At 49.2% G+C, this 18488-nt stretch overlaps 1 protein-coding gene across 1 annotated transcript; it reads right to left on the reverse strand.

Annotated features, from left to right (window-relative positions):
• Window positions 1-1179: 1179 nt before the first annotated feature.
• RPIA (ribose 5-phosphate isomerase A) lies at window positions 1180-18482 on the reverse strand. Its single transcript, XM_026847096.1, has 9 exons — window positions 18403-18482; window positions 13668-13728; window positions 11657-11712; window positions 8476-8535; window positions 7829-7893; window positions 6668-6736; window positions 6014-6155; window positions 4679-4778; window positions 1180-2386 (listed from the first exon to the last, which is right to left on the reverse strand). The coding sequence occupies exons 1-9, from the start codon at window positions 18457-18459 to the stop codon at window positions 2289-2291; spliced, it is 708 nt and encodes a 235-aa protein (XP_026702897.1). The 5' UTR covers window positions 18460-18482; the 3' UTR covers window positions 1180-2288.
• Between the last annotated feature and the right edge of the window lie 6 nt (window positions 18483-18488).

An 18488-nucleotide genomic window follows, 5' to 3' on the forward strand; every position in this document is an offset into this window, starting at 1 on the left:
TCCTGGCTGGGCATGAGTGTAAGCTGGGTATTTTGGTGACAGGGCAGAGCCATGGCACACCAAAGCCACCCCAGGAGGGGTTGGACTCTCTGCACACCTAAATGTGCCCTACACATGCTGGCAGATGAAGATGTGGATGGTCATGACAGGTCAGCAGCCTCCCAGGGAAAGGACCAGACCATTAATAGCCCCTTGACCCAAAAATCCTTCTAGTGACTGCAAATCTGAGCCTCAGGAGGTTGCACAAAGGAAATCTGCACAAAGCCTCCAGAATTGGTTCAGACACCAAATCTTCTCCAGTACTTCAAGGATTTTAATTCCATCCAGAGATTTTAATTCAGTGAACTCTGTACCCATAACCCACAGCTCCAGACCCACACTAAGTGCCACTCCAGCAGGGACATCTGTTGCAAAACCACCCACCAGTGTTACCTGCATCCCAAGCACTTGGAGAAACTCAAGAATCAGACCTGCCACCTTCTGGCTTCGATTTAACAAGCCCCTGCTAAGCACAAAACTGCATGAGATCACATCTGGTCCAGGGCCAGAAAGTAATGGTGCGGTAATGGTTTTATTGGCTTTTTTAGAGGGAGCTGTTTGATTTCAGAGAGAGAGAGAGAGAGGAGAGTCAACGGCAACATTGTCTCCTGCTAATCTCATTTACAGAAGCATGAAGAGCAAGAAGGCGCTTGGACACAAAGCTCTGCTCAATTGCTCTCTGTTTATCTAGGATTACATTAGGAGCCCAAGACTCATCTGAAAACAGCCCATGGCAAGAACTAGGGCTTTGCAAACGGCTTCTGAAGCATCAGGTTTGTGGGATGAGATATTCCAGTGTTCCTGGCAAGCTGTTGGCTGGGCGGCAGCAAGTTTGCTCAGTACAAGGGCTTCAGAATTAACAGATGTGCAGGAAGGGAAAGATTTAAGGATGTAAAAATAGGTATTTAGATGTTTTAGACGTACAAATTTAAGACAGTCTCAAGTGTTGATTAGATAATCTGGTTAATTTAAAATAATGTATATACCGTGAACAAGAAGAAATCAAATGCAGAAGGGTAAATTTTGCCTGGGTGAAGGGCCCTTCTAAGGGGAAAACTACAACACAAGTTAGTCTGATGATGATCTGCCCTGCTGTCCACAAAATAGTTACTTTAAGAACCAAATTACCATCAAAGCTGGTATAAGAGCTCTTTATTTCAGTGTCTACAACACAAAGAGAGGGCCTGTATTTTGACATCAGAATCACACAAAGCACCTGTACATCAAGAACAAGATAGTGAACGAGTGTCTCTCTCCTGCTACATGTGGATAATTTAGGCAGGAAGACTCAGTTTTCCTGTGTTCTGCTCAATCCTTCCACAAATCAACCAGCTGCAAGAGGTGATAATTAACCTTCATTCCAAATCAAGTAATTTGCCACTGAAGAGTGTTCCACGCTGCCCTAAACTGCTCAAATATGCTTCTGTAAACTTCATCAAGGACCCAGTTCTGCTTTCAGTTTACGAGGACAAAGTCCCAGACATCTCCAGCTACAGGAACAAGACTTCAATCAGAGGTACTGAATTAACGGAGAGCAGAATTTGGCTCAAAGGATGAATGTCTCCTCATACAGAGGCCCAGAAAAGGCCCTTATTAATGTCCCAGACAGAGGGTTGTAGAGACCACCCTAGGCTCAGAGAATTGTCATGTGCACAGAGGACAACTAGACATCCTGAACTATTAAAAAACAGTGGTATAGAAAAATAAAAGGCATAAAATACTGAACCAAAAAGGTTCCAAATAAGGCATCAGCAGGTCCCGACTGGATGCACTCCCATTATGTACGTCACCCTCCTAGCCAGGGTGGTTAGGAACAATGCATTAGGATTGTATTTCTGACTTCAATCACTAAGCACTACGAGCAACCAGAAGGGTTCAAGTTCTGTTCAAGAAAAGAAAAGAAAAGAAAAAAAACAAAACAAAACCCAAAAACACAAAACAAGGAATATTCTTTTTGGTAAGTATTTCTTAGAAAACAAAATAAAAATGTTAAAGCAATTTGTTTAAATGATTCTTTAAAAAAAGACAACATTTCTGTAAAGTAAAAATATATATATATAGAAATAGAATATAATTTTTTGTTTGTTTTTAAAAAAAGACATTCAGTATCACGTCAGCGGATTCTGATCAACTTCCCATCCGTCTTCTGCAATAACCGCTGCTTGTTAAGGCAAAACGTCAGGTTGGCACCATTACAACAGCTGAATCAAACTGGCCGAAGGCAAAACAGAGCAGGCAGCACGCCGGCGTCAGCGAGGCTGCTTCTCCCGCACGCTGACCGAGCCATCCTCCATGCCAAAGTACACCACCTCTGCCATGTCGATGAACAGTCCCGTCTCCACCACACCTGCAGAACAAGAGTTCACGTCCCGGTTAATGCCAGAGCCACAACATTGCTTGAATCCTCTGCTCTGCCCATGGTTTTGTTCATTAAAAGGCACCAGTGCCTCCATCAGAGGTTTGGAGAGAAATGTCCAACCTGGGTGATGTTGCACCAGCCGCACAGGAAGCCCCCAGGAACTCTTTTCCATGCAGCTACTCCCAGAACCTTTCTCCAGAGAGTGAGAAACAAGTCCCACATCTCGCCCTGACATTCACACCACCCCAGCCACCACCATTACACTAACACATGATGAATGGGCTGCCCAGGGAGGTGGTGGGGTCCCCATCCCTGGAGGGGTTCAAGAGGAGGGTCAACATATTGCTGAGAGATGTGGTGTAGTTGGGAACTGTCAGTGTGAGGTTAATGGTTGGACTGGATGATCTTCAAGGTCTTTTCCAACCTAGATGATTCTGTGATTTTCAGCCATTTTCACCCACGGGAGCAAGAGGAAGCTACACGCAGCCACAGATGTGCTCACTTTGCCTCTAACCACATTTGAAAAAACTATCCTGTTAGAGAACACCTGCATAACACTCGTTCAAATGTTAAGACACAGCAGATCTGATGCTACCTTTGCAATCTGTAACCCGTTTGCAAAGGTCCTTTTGCTTGCACTTAATTATGGGGTGCTCCTAACTTTACAGTGATCATTGAGCAGCAGCCAGAAGACAGAAAGGTAGAAAAAGAGGACAAGGGCTACCACAAACACAGTGGCCAAAGCCCTGCTATCACCACTGTATTTAGGCTTTAACAGTTCTACTCATCCACTTCTGGGTAGGGAAGATGCCCTTCTCCCCTTAGCAGGTCCATTTCCAAGCAGCAAATGATGCTGAGACCATCTCCACGTCAACACAGTGGAAATGGGTCCCATCATTTACCGTTCATCTCTCAACCAAAAGAAACACAAGGAAGAAGTCCTTGCAGAAAGGCTGTTTTGTTTGCAAAACAGTGTGCCCAGACAGTTTCTCTCCTGCACAGAAAGAGCTCTAATGATACAGACATTTGTACAGCCATGGGCAGCAACCACATTAGGAAACGGGGCACTGCACCAGGGACAGCCCAGACCACCAGCTGTCACCAGTTCGGTTAGATCCATTACTGGTTCATTTAGAACTGCTCCTACTGAAGATCTCAAACTGCCATCTACTGCTGGCTGCAAGCAAGTGCCAGGTAATTATTCAGACAGCAAAGACACCAGGACAAGGCAAGGCAGAGATAGCATCCTAGCAGTTTGCTCCTAGAGTAGGAAAAAATAATATGGGTATATTTTCAGTAAGTCAGCCTTATAAGGAGCATTGAGGGAAGAAAAGGCACTGAACAGAAGCAACTAGAAATTACTGGTGACTCTTCACCCAGCCTACACACCCCTGGCCTCTGCATGCTCTTGTGCTGCCAGGACAATATATTGTTGCTTTGTGGGGACATCAAGGCTTGTGCAACAGGATCCCAACCTGTTTCTGCATGCTCTGACAACACACGAACAGTCAGTGAAGGTAGTTGCGTTATGGACTTCGGGGGCAGGCAGGTATCTGGGATAAACTCAAAGATAAAAGATACAACAATATGTATTCCAAAGCTGACCAGATTCAAAAGCAGCCTGTGCCAAGATAACCAGAAAGACATCCATGTGTGGCTGAGCCAGTCTATCTGCTGCTTCACTGAAGTCCAGAAGTGCCACTGCTCCTGGGCAGTCCTGGATCATCCAGAAGCAGCTCTGGCCTGGGCAGCAGCTCTCATGCAAGGCAGGAGATCTTGCAGAGACTGTTTCATCTGCAAACAGTGTGATCAGCCACTGAAGACCCTGCACCCTCACAGCAAGGCGAGCCCATAGGGCTACACCATGGTAATGGGTGCAGAGCTGTAAACAGCTTCTAGAAAATACCCTAACCCAGTGCAAAGCCTCCCTTCAGAGCCCACTCATGTTTCCACTAGAAGTCCCTCTCTGCATGGGCACAAGGAGAGTGAGGATGCACACAGGACTGGCATTACTAATGGGAAACAGTGTCAAAAGTCACCCAGCATCACCCCAGGTTTTCACCACATTATCAAAATGCCATGTGGGTACAGTTGTACTAATTCAACTGATAGATCTCTCCAGTAGAAACAAATGTAGGGACCTGTAAGAGGGCAGTAAACACACACACACACACACACTTTTGCTCCTATCCAGGGGAGAGCTCCCACCGTCAGGGTTATACAGCATGGAACAAGCCTTAGACAGCTTTTTTTCCTTTTTTTAAAAATCACAGACATTACCTGGTATCATTTTTATAGCAGTGTTCACTTCACTCCATTCATGAACCTTGTCAAATTTCCAGTCCAGGATGAAGTTCCCGTTGTCTGTCACCACGGGGCCCTGAGAAGCAAACCCATTTGTCACCACCACGAGCTCCTTGTCTACTGAGCCCAGCCAGGGACTGTCACAGCCCTCACTGGGACCAGCCATCCCCACTGCAATGAATGATGACTCCCTCTAAACCAAGTAAATCAGGGCAGTCCTCAACAGGCCTGTAAGTAAAACCGTCATCCAAGGCAACTGCCTGTTCCTCATTCTCCTGTGTACAGATAGTCATGCAGAAGCTGGAAATGATAACACAACTTTCATCACTGCAACAGGGGATCCTTTTCACAAGATAAAGCTATGTTCATGTCCTAATAAGGCTATTACAGGCAACTGAAGCCAAAGTAAGACCCCTCTGCCCCAGTGATAAAAGCATGCTGCTGGATGCCAGGGGGAGGTTTTGGAGTTGAGCTGTTGGGCTTCAGCGTCCCACATACCCAGCACTCTCTCAAGCTCAACAGAAGGAGCAATTGGGTCCTTTCAACAGAGCAGAGACAGCTGGGGCTGAGGATGAGGTATTTCAGCAGCGCTGAGCAGGGTGTGCAACCACACACGCCAGGAGGCACCAGCATTCTCCAGGGAGACGGCTCGTGCTGGAGCAGCACTGATGTGCATTCCCCAAACGAGATTGGTCTCAAGTTCACAGAGAATGACTGGTTTGCTCTTTTCAGGCACCCAAATGCAGTCCCTAGAGTCTCTTGGGATTAAAAACATTAAAAACAAATCTTCAGCCATTAACTGCAGCTGTTGCTGCAGACAGCCCTTCTTTTCCCTTACCATGCAACAGTGGGCTGGCAAAGCTCTGCTGCCCAAGTCAGGATAGGACAGTGGCAGCTGAGACAAAGCAGCTTCAGTTTTAATTTAGTCTAGTTCCATGTGGTACGGAGGAGCCCAGGATGGAGTGTGAGCTGCTCCCCAAACTCAAGACCCTCTCTGGCAGCACAGACTGCCCTCCAGCCCCCCAGCATCCCCACAGAGCAGGAGATCAGCCCCAGACTGGCAATCCCATCTCTCCCTGTTCAAGGATGATTGCTTTAGGAGATATAAGCCAGAGAGACTTTCAATGAGCAGCCTGAACACCTAAACACACAGTTCATTAACCAAAATGTAACTAGGAAGAGTTACACAAGATGCTGCCTGCAGGAGTGAAAGCCCAGATTTAACGAGATGAAAGGCCAGGCCTCTGGTCCTCCATTAGCCCACGTTCAGGTGGCTCCTCTGGGGACACGGGGCTGATCAGGGACACATACCGCTTTGCTAACAGCCATCCGCAGCTCCACAGTGCCTCCAAAGTTTTTTGTCAGGGATCTGGTGACAGGGACATAAGCCATGGGGATGACTTCAATAGGAATTCCCTTCTTCCACTGCTCCCCAAGGCTCTTGGATTTTTTCCTGAGGACACAGTTTGAGGTGGGACTAGCATCAGACATTACATTCCTAACACCATTAACATTACTACATCACCCTTGCAAACCCCTCAGGCATAAGGCCCTGGAGGGCACAGCGGGCAGTTCACATGTGCACATGTGTAGGAAGAACCAGATTAATGCATGATGCTTTATGCACTCGTAAGCTCTGTTTTGACATGTTTTGGGCAAGTAGGACACGAGTTGTTTTTTCTACAGCCGGGGGGCTGTACGTACAGAAGGGGAAATTTATTCTGTGCTGACAATCACTGAGCTCAAAGAGCAGAGCAGCCATTTCCCCACAAGCTCTGCTGACTCTAAGCAGGCCTGCTGAGTTGAAAATTAAGAAAAAAAGCTAAATTGAATTGTGGAAGCACTGGGAGTCAGGCTCATTTCCACCTATTCCTGCTCCACTGACCCACTCGAAGAACAAAAATGGCCTAACAAAGGACCATCCGAATCCTCCCACGGGACAAAGAGGTATAGTAATATTTTCACCTGTAATCAGCAATAACGATGAAGCATTTTGCATATCCTGCAACTATCTTCTCTTGTGTCAAGCAGCCACTAGAAGGGGGGAAAAAAGAAAAGAAATCAGAAAACAGACTACTCCTCAACGTGCCTGCTGGCCTTGAAGTCCAGTCCCCTCCATCATGTTCTGGCTGGTTTTGGTGCTCCCCCTGTGCCACGCCAGGGCTCCTTCCCCTGCTCTATCACAGAATCATCTCGGTTGGAAAAGACCTTGAAGATCATCCAGTCCAACCATTAACCTCACACTGACAGTTCCCAACTCCACCAGATCCCTCAGCGCTGGGTCAGCCCGACTCTTAAACCCCTCCAGGAATGGGGACTCCACCACCTCCCTGGGCAGCCCATTCCAATGCCCAACAGCCCCTTCTGGAAAGAAATGATTCCTAATAGCCAGTCTAAAGCTTTCCTGGCACAACTTGAGGCCATTCCCTCTTGTCCTATCGCTTGTTCCTTGGTTAAAGAGACTCATCCCCAGCTCTCTGCACCCTCCTTTCAGGGAGCTGTAGAGGGCGATGAGGTCTCCCCTCAGCCTCCTCTTTTCCAGACTAAACCTCCCCAGTTCCCTCAGCCGCTCCCCAGCAGACCTGTGCTCCAGACCCTGCACCAGCTCCGTTGCCCTTCTCTGGACACGCTCGAGTCATTCAATGGCCTTTTTGGGGTGAGGGGCCCAGAACTGAACCCACTCACCGAGGGGCAGCCTCACCAGTGCCGAGCCCAGGGCTCAGATCCCTTCCCTGTCCCTGCTGGCCACGCCAGTGCTGACACAAGCCAGGATGCCATTGGACTCCTTGGCCCCCTGGGCACACTGCTGGCTCCTGTTCAGCCGGCTGTCAATCACCCCCTCAGGTCCCTCTCTGACTGGCAGCTCTCCAGCCACTCCTCCCCAAGACTGTAGCGCTGCTGGGGGTTGTTGTGGCCCAAGGACAGAACCCAATCATTTTATCCTCCTTGTCCCTTGCACACACTGTTGGTCAGGAGCCATCTCCCACTGCAGGTGCATGCACAGCCCTGCACAGGGCCCCATCAGGCTCTCCAGCCCATCCCCGGAGATATCCACAGCCAGAAAAGGGACCCTCAGAGGCCACCGCCACCAGCACTGCACACAGACAGACAGACAGCAAGGCTCACCCGCCACCTTTGATAAGGTTGAGGTCAGAGTCCACTTCATCTGCTCCATCGATGGCAACATCGAGCTGTAGGAAGAGGAGAAACTTGGTGTGGAAACTTTTCACATGCAGCATCCACACAGCTCGAGAGGGTGTCAGGTCCCAAGCAGCAGCCAGAAATGTTATTAGAGCTGGGACCACATCAATGCCAGCCTGACCAGAGATGAACATCTGATCATCCACCCAGGGATACCAGCCCCAGTTAAACCACAGGCACACAAGAAAAAACACAAACACAACTGCTGGCCTGCAAGGCACATCATTTCAACCTCTAATGTTGTCAGCTAAGGGAAGGGGGCCTCCTGGGGGAAATCACAACACTTCAACAACATCATACCCCCATCTCAGGCCAGCAAGCCTCATCCTGGAAGAGATGCAAAACATCTGGAAGAAACATAACTTGGCAGCCTACTTGCCATCTAAAGGGACAAGCACTAAGACAAGACTAAGGCTTGGGAAAAAAAATGAACTAAGCTAGTTCTCGCTTATGTTCTGCAGCATGGCTGCCTAGACTCTCAGCCTCAGGGGAGGACAAAGGAGCCTGATGCTTTACAAAGGACCAGGATAGAGGAAGGTCGGGTGAGGTCTCACCTCCACAGTCGCACTTACCTCTGGATGTCGGTCCAAGTCACTTAGTGTTAAGCCGTTCTGCAGGATCAACTGACGTGCCTGTGCACCAAGAACACACAAACACCATTTACCGGTGGCAGGAAAGGAAAACAGACTCATCATGTCATTCCCTCAGCTGTGGCAAGGATGGAGTCTCCCTGGGAGAGCTCCACTGCTCCACCCTGAGCGGGTGGAGAGGCTGCAGCCAGCCACAGAAAGGAGAGAATGAGGCTTCCAGACCAGATTGTTTTCATCAAAAGAAAACACTGCTGCTGATTTGAACTAAAATGCTCAAATGGTGCAACAGGAGTCCTGGCTTCAGGTCTCTCTGTACTAAATAAGCAGAAGGCCCCATCAGCTTGGTGGAAAACACTTGTATCTAAGCATTACAGCAGATAGGGAATTTTTGAGCTGTGTTGTTTCAGCTTGGACATCATTCTCCCTAGCACCCATCCAGCCCTTCTGATTTTCTTCAGCTGAAAAATGGGAGCAAAACACTAATGATGAAAATATTTTTCATATTGCAAAGAAACAAAATAAAAGCCAAACAAGAAAAGTACAACTCATGGAAAAAGTGAAACAGCTGTTTGAGGACTCTGATTTACTTTTACTGAAGTAGCCATGTATTTCCCTCTAGTGGCAATACAACACAGAGCACACGGAGTTACCCCTTCACTTGGTTAGAAGTTACCCTCCACCTGGTTGATCAGTTTAAACAGAAGTTCAAGCTTAGAAATCCTTGAATCAGTTGAATTTTCTGTGACACAAAGCATCACCTGACTGAAACCCCCATCCTTGTACCGACCCACCTGAGTGAAAGCCCCATCCTTGCACCGACTCTGCTCGAGTCTGAACTTCCTACCATGCTGTAGCTAATCCAAAAGGCCCCAATGTGACAGCCTGGATCAACTTTTTCCCCTGAATTTTACCCACTAACACTAACAAAGTGCACCAGTCACATGTATTGGCACTTCAGAAACATTAAGAAGAGTTAGCAGGTGGTACTCCTGGCAAGGAGAGATGATTTGAATTGTTTATTGTGGTACTTCATAACATGCAGTTTTAACACCCATGGGCTGTGGGTTCTTGCTCTGTGCATTAGGATTGTCCTAAGCACTCACAAAATGAAAAGAATAAAAACCAGTGGGTTTCAATTCATTACATGGTGTCCATGTAAAGAGATTTCAGGGATCTGGGAACTGAAAGCATTGAAAAACACTGTGCTGCACATGCAGGCCAGACCCTGAACAGGCTTAGAGTCAGCAGTGTGGAAACGAGGTGGCTCTCTTCAGGCTTTCTGCTTGCAAGGCGATGGGAGCAGACCAGCAGGAATCAAAAGCAGAGCTCCCACAGCTGGGGGAAAAGCGTTGGTAACTGCACAGCACTTGCCAAGAACAGTCTCACTCTGTGCTCTTGGCACATGTCCGGGTGAAAGAAGAAACAACACAAAAGCCAAGGGACAGATACTTACCCCGGCTCTAGCTTTACTGATGGTGATGGAATAACCCAACCTGACAAAAGGGAAGGGAGGAGAATAAAAGCCCACTAAAAGCAGTTCTTCCTTGCCAGTGACCTCAGGCAGCCACCTGTACATAGCGAAAATAAGATGCTGTTTTGCTAATCTGGGAATGCTTCACTTAGAATTAGTTGAGGTCTAAGAGACTGCAAAAGATAGGAGGCAGCCTCATGTCTGGGGGCTTTTGGCTCCTACAGGTGTACAATCAATCTCTTCCCTTTAACAGCAACCTTTTTGTTTTACTAGTCCCATATTCCAACATTTCAAGGCAGGAGAGGCTCCAGCCTCAATATATAATATTGATCTAAAATATAGATCAATATTTTCTTTAAGACCTAATGACTGAACTCAGAGCACTCTTTCTAGGTTCATGGGACATGGTACCTGAGGATGGGGATCAAAGACAGGCTCTCACCACAGCCTATATATGCAGCAGAAGTACTGATATATATTTAAAAAGAAAAAAAAAATCTAGTTTTTACCTTTCGCCCTTTGCAGCAGTTTGTATTATACCCCAGTTGTCCACTGGTTGTTTGCAACAGCTAGGAAAAAAGAGAGTCCCATCGCCCCACACTCGCACTTAAAAAACCTCTGCAGGGGAAGAGGATGTTAAGTTTTCGTAAGATTTTCAGGTAATTCAGGTTGGTCTCTATCCAACCTCCAGATCAAAGCAGGGTCAGCTACCAGGTTGCTCAGGGCCTTACCCACTCAGGTCTTGAAAACCTCCAAGAATTGGAGATGCACAGCCCCTCTGGGCAGCCTGCCTCACTGCTTGACTGTCCTCACAGTGAAAAAGTTGTGACAAAAGTGCAATCCCAAGGTCCACACCAGGACCGTGAGAAGGACACGTGGCCAATTCCCAGACTGGGGCACTGCCACCCAGCTTTGAAAAGCCCACAGGTGGTCCCCATCCCTGCAGACTCGCAACGTCACCTCTCCCTGCCCACAGAGCACAAGGTGACAGTTGCTCCTCTGTAGCGCATTCCCACCGCAGGGAATAAGGGCGGAGAGACCAAAGCCAGCTGCTTGAAGGCATAAAAGCAGCTCAGGAGCTTCCCCAGCAGCTCTGCATTTCACCACCAAGCCATGTCCTCCCTCTCCTTGCAAACCTCCCAACAGCTAACTTGGTATGAGCCAATTCCTGCAAAAGCTGCGCAGCAAAGGAAACAATAAGCTCATTTCTCTTCTGCAATTTCTTATAAAAGCCAGTTGATGCATTTCACGCTCCTGCTGAAAACACACGAGCTTGCTATTATTGCTTGCAGCGTGACTTTTACAGCTTCCAGGCGTTGATACAGAATCATAGGAGACTAAGCGTCTCCAATGAGTTTTGCGTTATGAGTCTGGTTCACTACTAATTGCATTTTTCTGCAAGCAGGATCCAGATCAAGTCACGCACCAACACTGACATAACCAGCATCACTGCACTGGTTCCAAACACGCTTCCTAGCATCGCTGCATCTCAGGTCAGGGTAACACAGCACCATCACCACCAGCTTCATGAGGTCTATCTGCAGGCTGCACTACGACTGCTTTCACCAGTGCTTTCAGTTAACTCACACCGCAGTGAGCCAGGCCAGAAAGCGGCGTGGTTGCCTCCTGCAGCCAAAGCAAAGATCCCCTGAGTGTCTGGACTAGTAGAAAACAAAGGAGGAAAGCGCTTACCTGGAAAGATGTAGGGATGCAGACAATTGTCAGGTTCTCCTCTTTAACTCGTTCGGCTGCACGAAAAAAAAGCAGAAGGCTCGGTTTGTTCATTGCAGATGGAAAAAACACACCAACTTCCACTTTAAGAAATCTCAGTTCAGAACAGTCCCTTTGAATCACTGCAATTACTTGCTTGGCTTGCAAATAACTCAGTCATGCTCAAAACACAAACAGGTGCCACCCTGCATAGGCTAAGGCTCAGTTTCTACAGTCAGAAATGTTTAGACACCCACCCTGGCTCTGCCCAAGACACCATGAGCCATTAACCTTTGTGTCTCCAGCAGCAGAGGAGCTTCGTCAGCAAATCGTCACCTGGGAAATTATCCCCACTTCCCTCTCTCACTCCATTAGACAGGTTTTGCTGCACTTCTTGTAAACAGAAAGCTTCAGCAGCTGTCTGAAAGGTTTTCTGGCTTCTTGCCTTGGGGACATCACATTCATTTATTATAGAACATTTAAATATATGGCAGGGAAAGGACTAATAAAATACAGTATTCCATTAAATGGAAGGAAATATTTCCTCCCCCAGGTTAACCTCAAATGACTAAAATCTATTACTAAGATATCATTATGGACAAAATGTTATTTCAGTAATTACAATACTTAGGCATACTCCATCAGCCCGAGAGTCAGCAACTGCACTCGCATCAGAACAAGCACATGGGCTACATGCTTCCAGGTAATGCTGCTGCTGGAAGGACTGAAAATGCAATACATGAGGCTGTAGGTTGTTACAACCCACATCCCAGTCCTAACACATTCAGTAGACATAAAAAGTCAAGAATTTGCAGCCTGGAACAGGCACTCCACTTTAAATACTATACTCATTTATTTAGAGACTGATTCTGTGCTAGAGTCAGGAGGGGTTGCAATACTGAGCCAAACCCAGAAAGCTGAACCCCAGCTCCCAGACAACTAAGTGTGTTCTGCACACAGCGTGGGGGGGTGGGGGTGCCAAGGGGCAGGCCCAGCACCATCTCTGCTGCTCCCTGTGAAGCAAAGCACTGCGCTGTGCTCAAACCTCAGCCCCGCTCACCCATGGTGGGCTGGGGGACAGCTCTGCCCCAGGCAGCTGGAGGTCACCAGGGCACTTCCCCGCCACACAGAACCACCCAGGGGGGACACACTGAACTCAGCTTCCAAAGGAGAGTGCCCCTCTGCACCCAAGCAAGACCCCCATGGACAGGGCCAATGCTGCACTCCTGAGCTGTCACACACAGCTGCTCTGTTTTGCATCCAAGGAGAGCAAAGCAGGATGAGATACAGCACGTCCACAAGCAGATCTGCCCTAGGGCTGAGAGCACCCTGCAAAGGAAACTTCAAACCTCTGAGCCCTCCGTAATGAAGCATAAGGACAATTACCCATACGTTCACTTTGCAAAAATATATTTGCCTCGCTTGAATGTTTTGCTGAAATTTTCTGATTCACACCTTGAGCAAACTTGCACCTGGGGCAAAGCACATAAACCTAGCTGTAGGGTATAAAAAAAAATGCAGCAGGATTTCACATTCCTCATTTTCATTACACATCAGCAGGACCCTCAGTGTGAATAACATGGACGGGAGTGAGCTGCATCAGCTGCATACAAATGGGTTAATGGAAGCAGAGCAGCTGCGTGGCCCAAAGCCACAAATCAAGCAAGTTAGGACTTAGGATGGAGCAGAGCTGGAATGAAAGAGAGGGGTTCAGATCCAGTTTGTGGTGGGTGCCAGTAAAGCGCTTTGCCTGGCTGTATGGGGAGAAGAGGTGGCAAATCATTACATCCTGAGGACTCTCTATGCAATAAACGTGAAGCACAAGACTCAGTTTTAAGCATCAGCTTCAAGGAGGACACAGCAATAGGTGAACAGACCCAACACATCAGCTCTAAGTCAGCATCCAGGCGATTCAGCATGTTTTTCAAGCAGTTGGGGCAGCCAGACAAGAGGACTTTCTGTGGTGGGAAGGACACGAAGGGGAGCATCCTACCTAATCGATGAACCGCGTGGACAATTGTAGAACCACTTCCGATCCCAAGAACTTGATTGTTCTGCAAATCAAAGAGAGACAGGAGAGAGTTATTACTGGGGCCTCGGCACAAGGGCTGTCCACTTTTCCCAGTAGACTCGAAATTATAAACACGTGCAAGAGAAACCCTGCTCAGAGATGCAGGCCAACACCCAACATCTCAGCATGCTGCAGGCAAGGAAGGGAACACACTGTGACACTGAGGGCATGACCATTGTCTGTGACTAAGGGATTTTAAGCAACTCGCCCTCTCCTTAAAGGACACGTGCTTGCTAAATACCACCACAGTCTGACTCTCTGGGTGTTCAATGCACATGGGCTGCTGGTTGCTGGCACTCCATGTGCTCTCTCCTGCCGGAAAGCTGGGAGTTTCAGACAATACCACAAAGGAAGACTCTGAAACAACCTCAAGATAACATCTCCCAAGGAAGCTGCACGGTAAAAGCATGGGTTTGATGCCAACTGCATTGTTAGTAAATAGTACAGACGTACCCACGGCCGAAGCAAAGACCACAGCAGCCATTCCCAGAATATAATAAAAACCACTTTCCAAAACAGAGTATGTAAATGCCTATATGAGAGTCCAGCAACACCCTTGGAAGATGGGTAGGCCTGGCAGCATATGCTGAAGAGGATCATATTTTAACCACAGCTCAGCCCTGGCCTTTCTCAGCTTACGGTCTGGTTTAAGAAGGATGACTACTGTCTCACCCATAACACTGACACGCTACTAAAAGGTACTGCAGGCTGAGGGGTGGATGGGTGCAGTTGTATTACCTTTGCAAGAGGGTGGTCTGCGATGTAAATCTTTGTTTACTATCAGATCAATTGCCCACCCACTGAGAGCTACCTGCAGCCTCTTGAACACTTCCAATTTTCAGTGTACTTCCCTTTCTTTGGATGGGATCCAAAGCTTAAATTGACTTAAGGAGGCCCAATATCACTACAGAGACTTCAGATAAGTTGAAGCCAGCCAGAGATGCAGGCACAGAGCTGCTGTATATTATCTCTTGAACATTAGACAGGTCTGGAGCTCCTTCTCCATGTGCAGCAAAGCTGGAGTTCAGCAGCTGTGAAAAAAGCCACACCTGCAGCATTTCAACCAGCTAAAAGCTTACTGGCACAGAAGCTTGCCTGGAAAGGTGGAGCTCAAGGCAGATCACACTCCCCCAGGATTAATGATTTCCCTTGCTTCTGAAGGTTAAAGGCTCAAAAAAATCAAAAGTTCTCCAAAACCCAGCACACAACCAGAGACTCGGCTTATACCTCTGCCCTCACTAATCACTGTGACTCTACAAAAGTCAGGGAAAGCAACAGATAGCAGCTGTGTGCCTGCAGCATGGCCAGTAGAAACCCAATAGCTCCAAAGGTTTCTCAGTTTCCCGGGCAGGCAGAGCCAAGCACGGCCAGCCAAGGAAAGGGCAAGCAAAGCTGCACGGAGGCTGGCAGGACACGGGCAGTACCGGTGTTCCTAAGAGACTTGTCATGACCTGGGAAGAGGCAGTTTCTTCTCTCTGCCCTCGTTTTTACAGGGACTGCTTCTTGGAGCCCTAAAGGGATGGAGAAAGCCTCATCATCAGCAACTCCACTGTAATGGAGTGGGAAGAGCTCACAAGGGTCCCAGCCTGTTACTGGCAATAAACTTGAAGGCATTTATTAGTGAGGAGGGGTGAAGCACCCTCCCTTAGGAGGTGGCAAGGCCTTCGGCTAAGTGGGTTTCCCAGAAAAACAGTTTAAGCCAGTGTAAACTGGTGCTGTTACAACCCTTGCCTTACTGCAGGTCCCACCTCTCCCTCCTCAGCTTCAACCCCAGGGGCAAAACGAGCCAAAAAACATCCACTTTTAAAAAACAGGGGTAGGACAAGCATTCCTGAGAAGCAAAGCACAAGATCAGTGTGCAAAGGGCAGGTCCAGCTCACAGAACCGAGTAGCAGCACTACACACACACACACACACAAAATCCATTTCAGGTTGTTTACTAAAACCCCGGCAAACAAAACCAAGGCACAGAGCCACAGCACAGCTGAGGATTCACGTATAGATTCCATGAGTGGAGTCAGCAATGACCACAGCATTTTCTTCGCTAACCCAAAGGCCTAGAGATGCTGCCCAACATTACAGATGCTGACAAGGCAATGCACATCAAGTGGGTATCAGCAGCACCACACAGGCTGGCCAGTCCAACGTAAGCTTCCAAGACTAGGATTTACATGGGCAAAGAGCAGAAGATAAATATAGTGCAAAGCCCAAAGTTTCCTCAGTCCTCTAGGGCAGCTGGACCTATGGCTCATGCCCATCTTTTAATTTTTAACAAAGACACTAACAGAGCCTGCCTTTGGAGGTGGTGTATAAACACAAAGCCAGCTCTCCCCAAGCAGCTTACGGCTCTAAAGCCCCAAGTCTCGTGCCAGCCCCGCTGCTCTGAGCCGTCACAGCAGCACACCCACGGCTTCTGAGGTTGGTCATCTCAGTGTCTGCTCCAGTACTGGGGAACCCTGCTCCTACAGCTGCCCAGGGACAAGTGTCATGGATAAACACCCCAATTTGGCTTTAATTAAAAAAATATAAAGAGAAAAAAGTTCTCCTCTCCTAATCCCCCCACCCACCCCCAGGTTTACATCTGCCATGGGCTGCACGAGGAGCTGCTGGCACAGATAGGAATGGGTGTGAAGGAGGATGCCAGGCAAGGAGCCTCATCTTGTACCAGTACCAAGCCCCCAGTGCCACAGTTAAGCAGAAGAGATTTGTACAGCATAACCAAACCCTGAAGTCAGTAATGTCCCCCACGTGTCCCTGCTGTGCAAGGGGGGGAAGTCTGCAGTTCTGCTCTCAGAGATTACATTGCTCCCTCTGTTAACAGCGATAGTTCTAACGGCCAAACACAACCCTACCCGTTAGAAACAGCAGCTGCACCCTGACACTGCAAGATGAAGGGGAGAAAGGTTTTCTCTGACAGCTGAGACCCTCTAACTCCTTGGCAGTGAATCTAACCTGCTCCTCCACCGTAGCTTCAAACCAACTTGCACTACAGTATTACCCCAGATAAATAATTACTCCAAATACCGATGCCAATTTTACTTAATCAGCCTCACTAACCAGGCCCTGAACTTTAATCAGCTGGGACGCTGCCAGAAACATCATCCGAAGTTTGCTTGACCATAGCACAAAGGCCAGCTATTTCACTAAGAAAAACACATAACTGAGTTACGGCTAAGCCCAAATCAAAGGCACACCCAGCTCATGACAACCCACAGCAGCAGAGCCGTGTCTTGGCTCCAGACCCTGTGACACAAAGTCCTTCCTCCTGCAACCCCTCAATGTGCAACCTTGGGGCTTGCCTTGGGTAAGAAACCAGGGGTTTAAGCAACTGCTGGTCCACCCCCTGGCTCCCCCTGCCCACGGACAGCTTTGGAGCGCACTGGCCAGGCAGGGGTTAGGTCTTGGTGAGCAGTGGTTGTGCTCTCTGCACGCAGGTACAGACTGTTCAGAGGAAGGAGAAGCTGAAAAACGAGTGAAACATTTATGGGACACCAGGAAAGCAGCTGAACCTCAAGGCACCAACCCAGCAGGGGTGAGCAGGAAGGAAAAGGGAACATTTTTCCCCCTCTGAGTGCTAACATCGACCTCCTTGGCAGCAACTCGAAGCCCATTTCATCACTGCTGTTGCGAAAGGACTTGCACAGCAAACACTGCGATAAACCCCTGCGTGACTTTAACCGTTGATCGTCCAAGCGTTCACAATCAGCCTGTGTCAAACCTCAAGCGGCTCCAGTCTTATCTGACCTTCAAAGGGTTGACTAAAGCCCTTTGCTGCATCCTCCCTGCAGAGGACAGGACATGACCCCTGCTGAGGGGCTGTTGCTCTGTGCTTGGGTGCCGGGACACAGGGCGCAGCAGCGGAGCACCCCGGACTCTGAGAAAGCAACAAGGACACAGCATTAGCTTGAGTTCCCAGTGCAGCCCAGATCACGGGAGGGTGCACGGTGAAAGTCTGGAGGTGCAAGGTGTTACCCCAAACTTGGGGTGCACCGTGCTGAGCCGGGCGAGGCGTGTGCTGGGCGAGCGCAGAGACAGGAAAGGAGAAGCACAGTTTTCTCCCTCTCTCCCGACTGACGGAGCACAGTCCAAAAGCGAGGGAGGAGGCTTGGCAGAGCCCGTCCCTGCACCCCAGGGTCCCTCCTTGCACTCCAGGACCATCCATGCTTGGGGTGGGGGGGCACACGAGGGGTACATGCACCCCACAACCCATCCCTGCACCCCGGGGCTGCTCCGTCCAACCCAAAGCCCATCCATGCACTGGGAGAGCCTGTGCATCCCATAGCCACTTCGCGCACTGGGGTGTCCCTGCACCCAGAACTCCTCCCTGCACCCCGGGTCCGTCTCTGCACCCCGGGGCTGCTCCGTGCAACCCGAAGTCCATCCACGCACTGGGGGGGTCTGTGCACCCCACGATCGCTCCGCGCACTGAAGGTTCCCTGCACCCCGGGGCCACTCCATTGCACCGGGGGGTCCTCGCACCCCAGAACTCCGCCGTGCGCTCTGGGGTCCGTCCCTGCACCCCGCGGCTGCTCCGTCCACCGGGGAGTTCCGTGCACCCCGAAGTCTCCGTGCACCGGGAAGCTCCGCGTCCCCCGCGGCAGCTCCGTTTACCGGGGAGGTTCTGCCTCGTCTCCCCGGGGGGCCGGTGCCGTCTCACCTGGACGTGCTTGTCCACCGCCGCGCAGGCAGCCAGCCTCTTGGCCTCCTCGGCCATGGTGCCGCCGAGCCGCCCGCGGGCCAGGG

This window comes from Athene cunicularia (assembly GCF_003259725.1).
Source record: "Athene cunicularia isolate RWA chromosome 4 unlocalized genomic scaffold, athCun1 chr4_part1, whole genome shotgun sequence".
Lineage (NCBI taxonomy): Eukaryota > Metazoa > Chordata > Aves > Strigiformes > Strigidae > Athene > Athene cunicularia.

Coding starts and splice junctions, on each gene's coding strand:
- RPIA (XM_026847096.1), bottom strand. CDS start 18,459: ATGGCCGAGGAGGCCAAGAGGCTGGCTGCCTGCGCGGCGGTGGACAAG. Junction 11,713..13,667: donor CCACGCGGTTCATCGATTAG/GTAGGATGCTCC, acceptor TTTTTCGTGCAG/CCGAACGAGTTAAAGAGGAG. Junction 2,387..4,678: donor TGCTATAAAAATGATACCAG/GTAATGTCTGTG, acceptor CTTGTTCTGCAG/GTGTGGTGGAGACGGGACTG.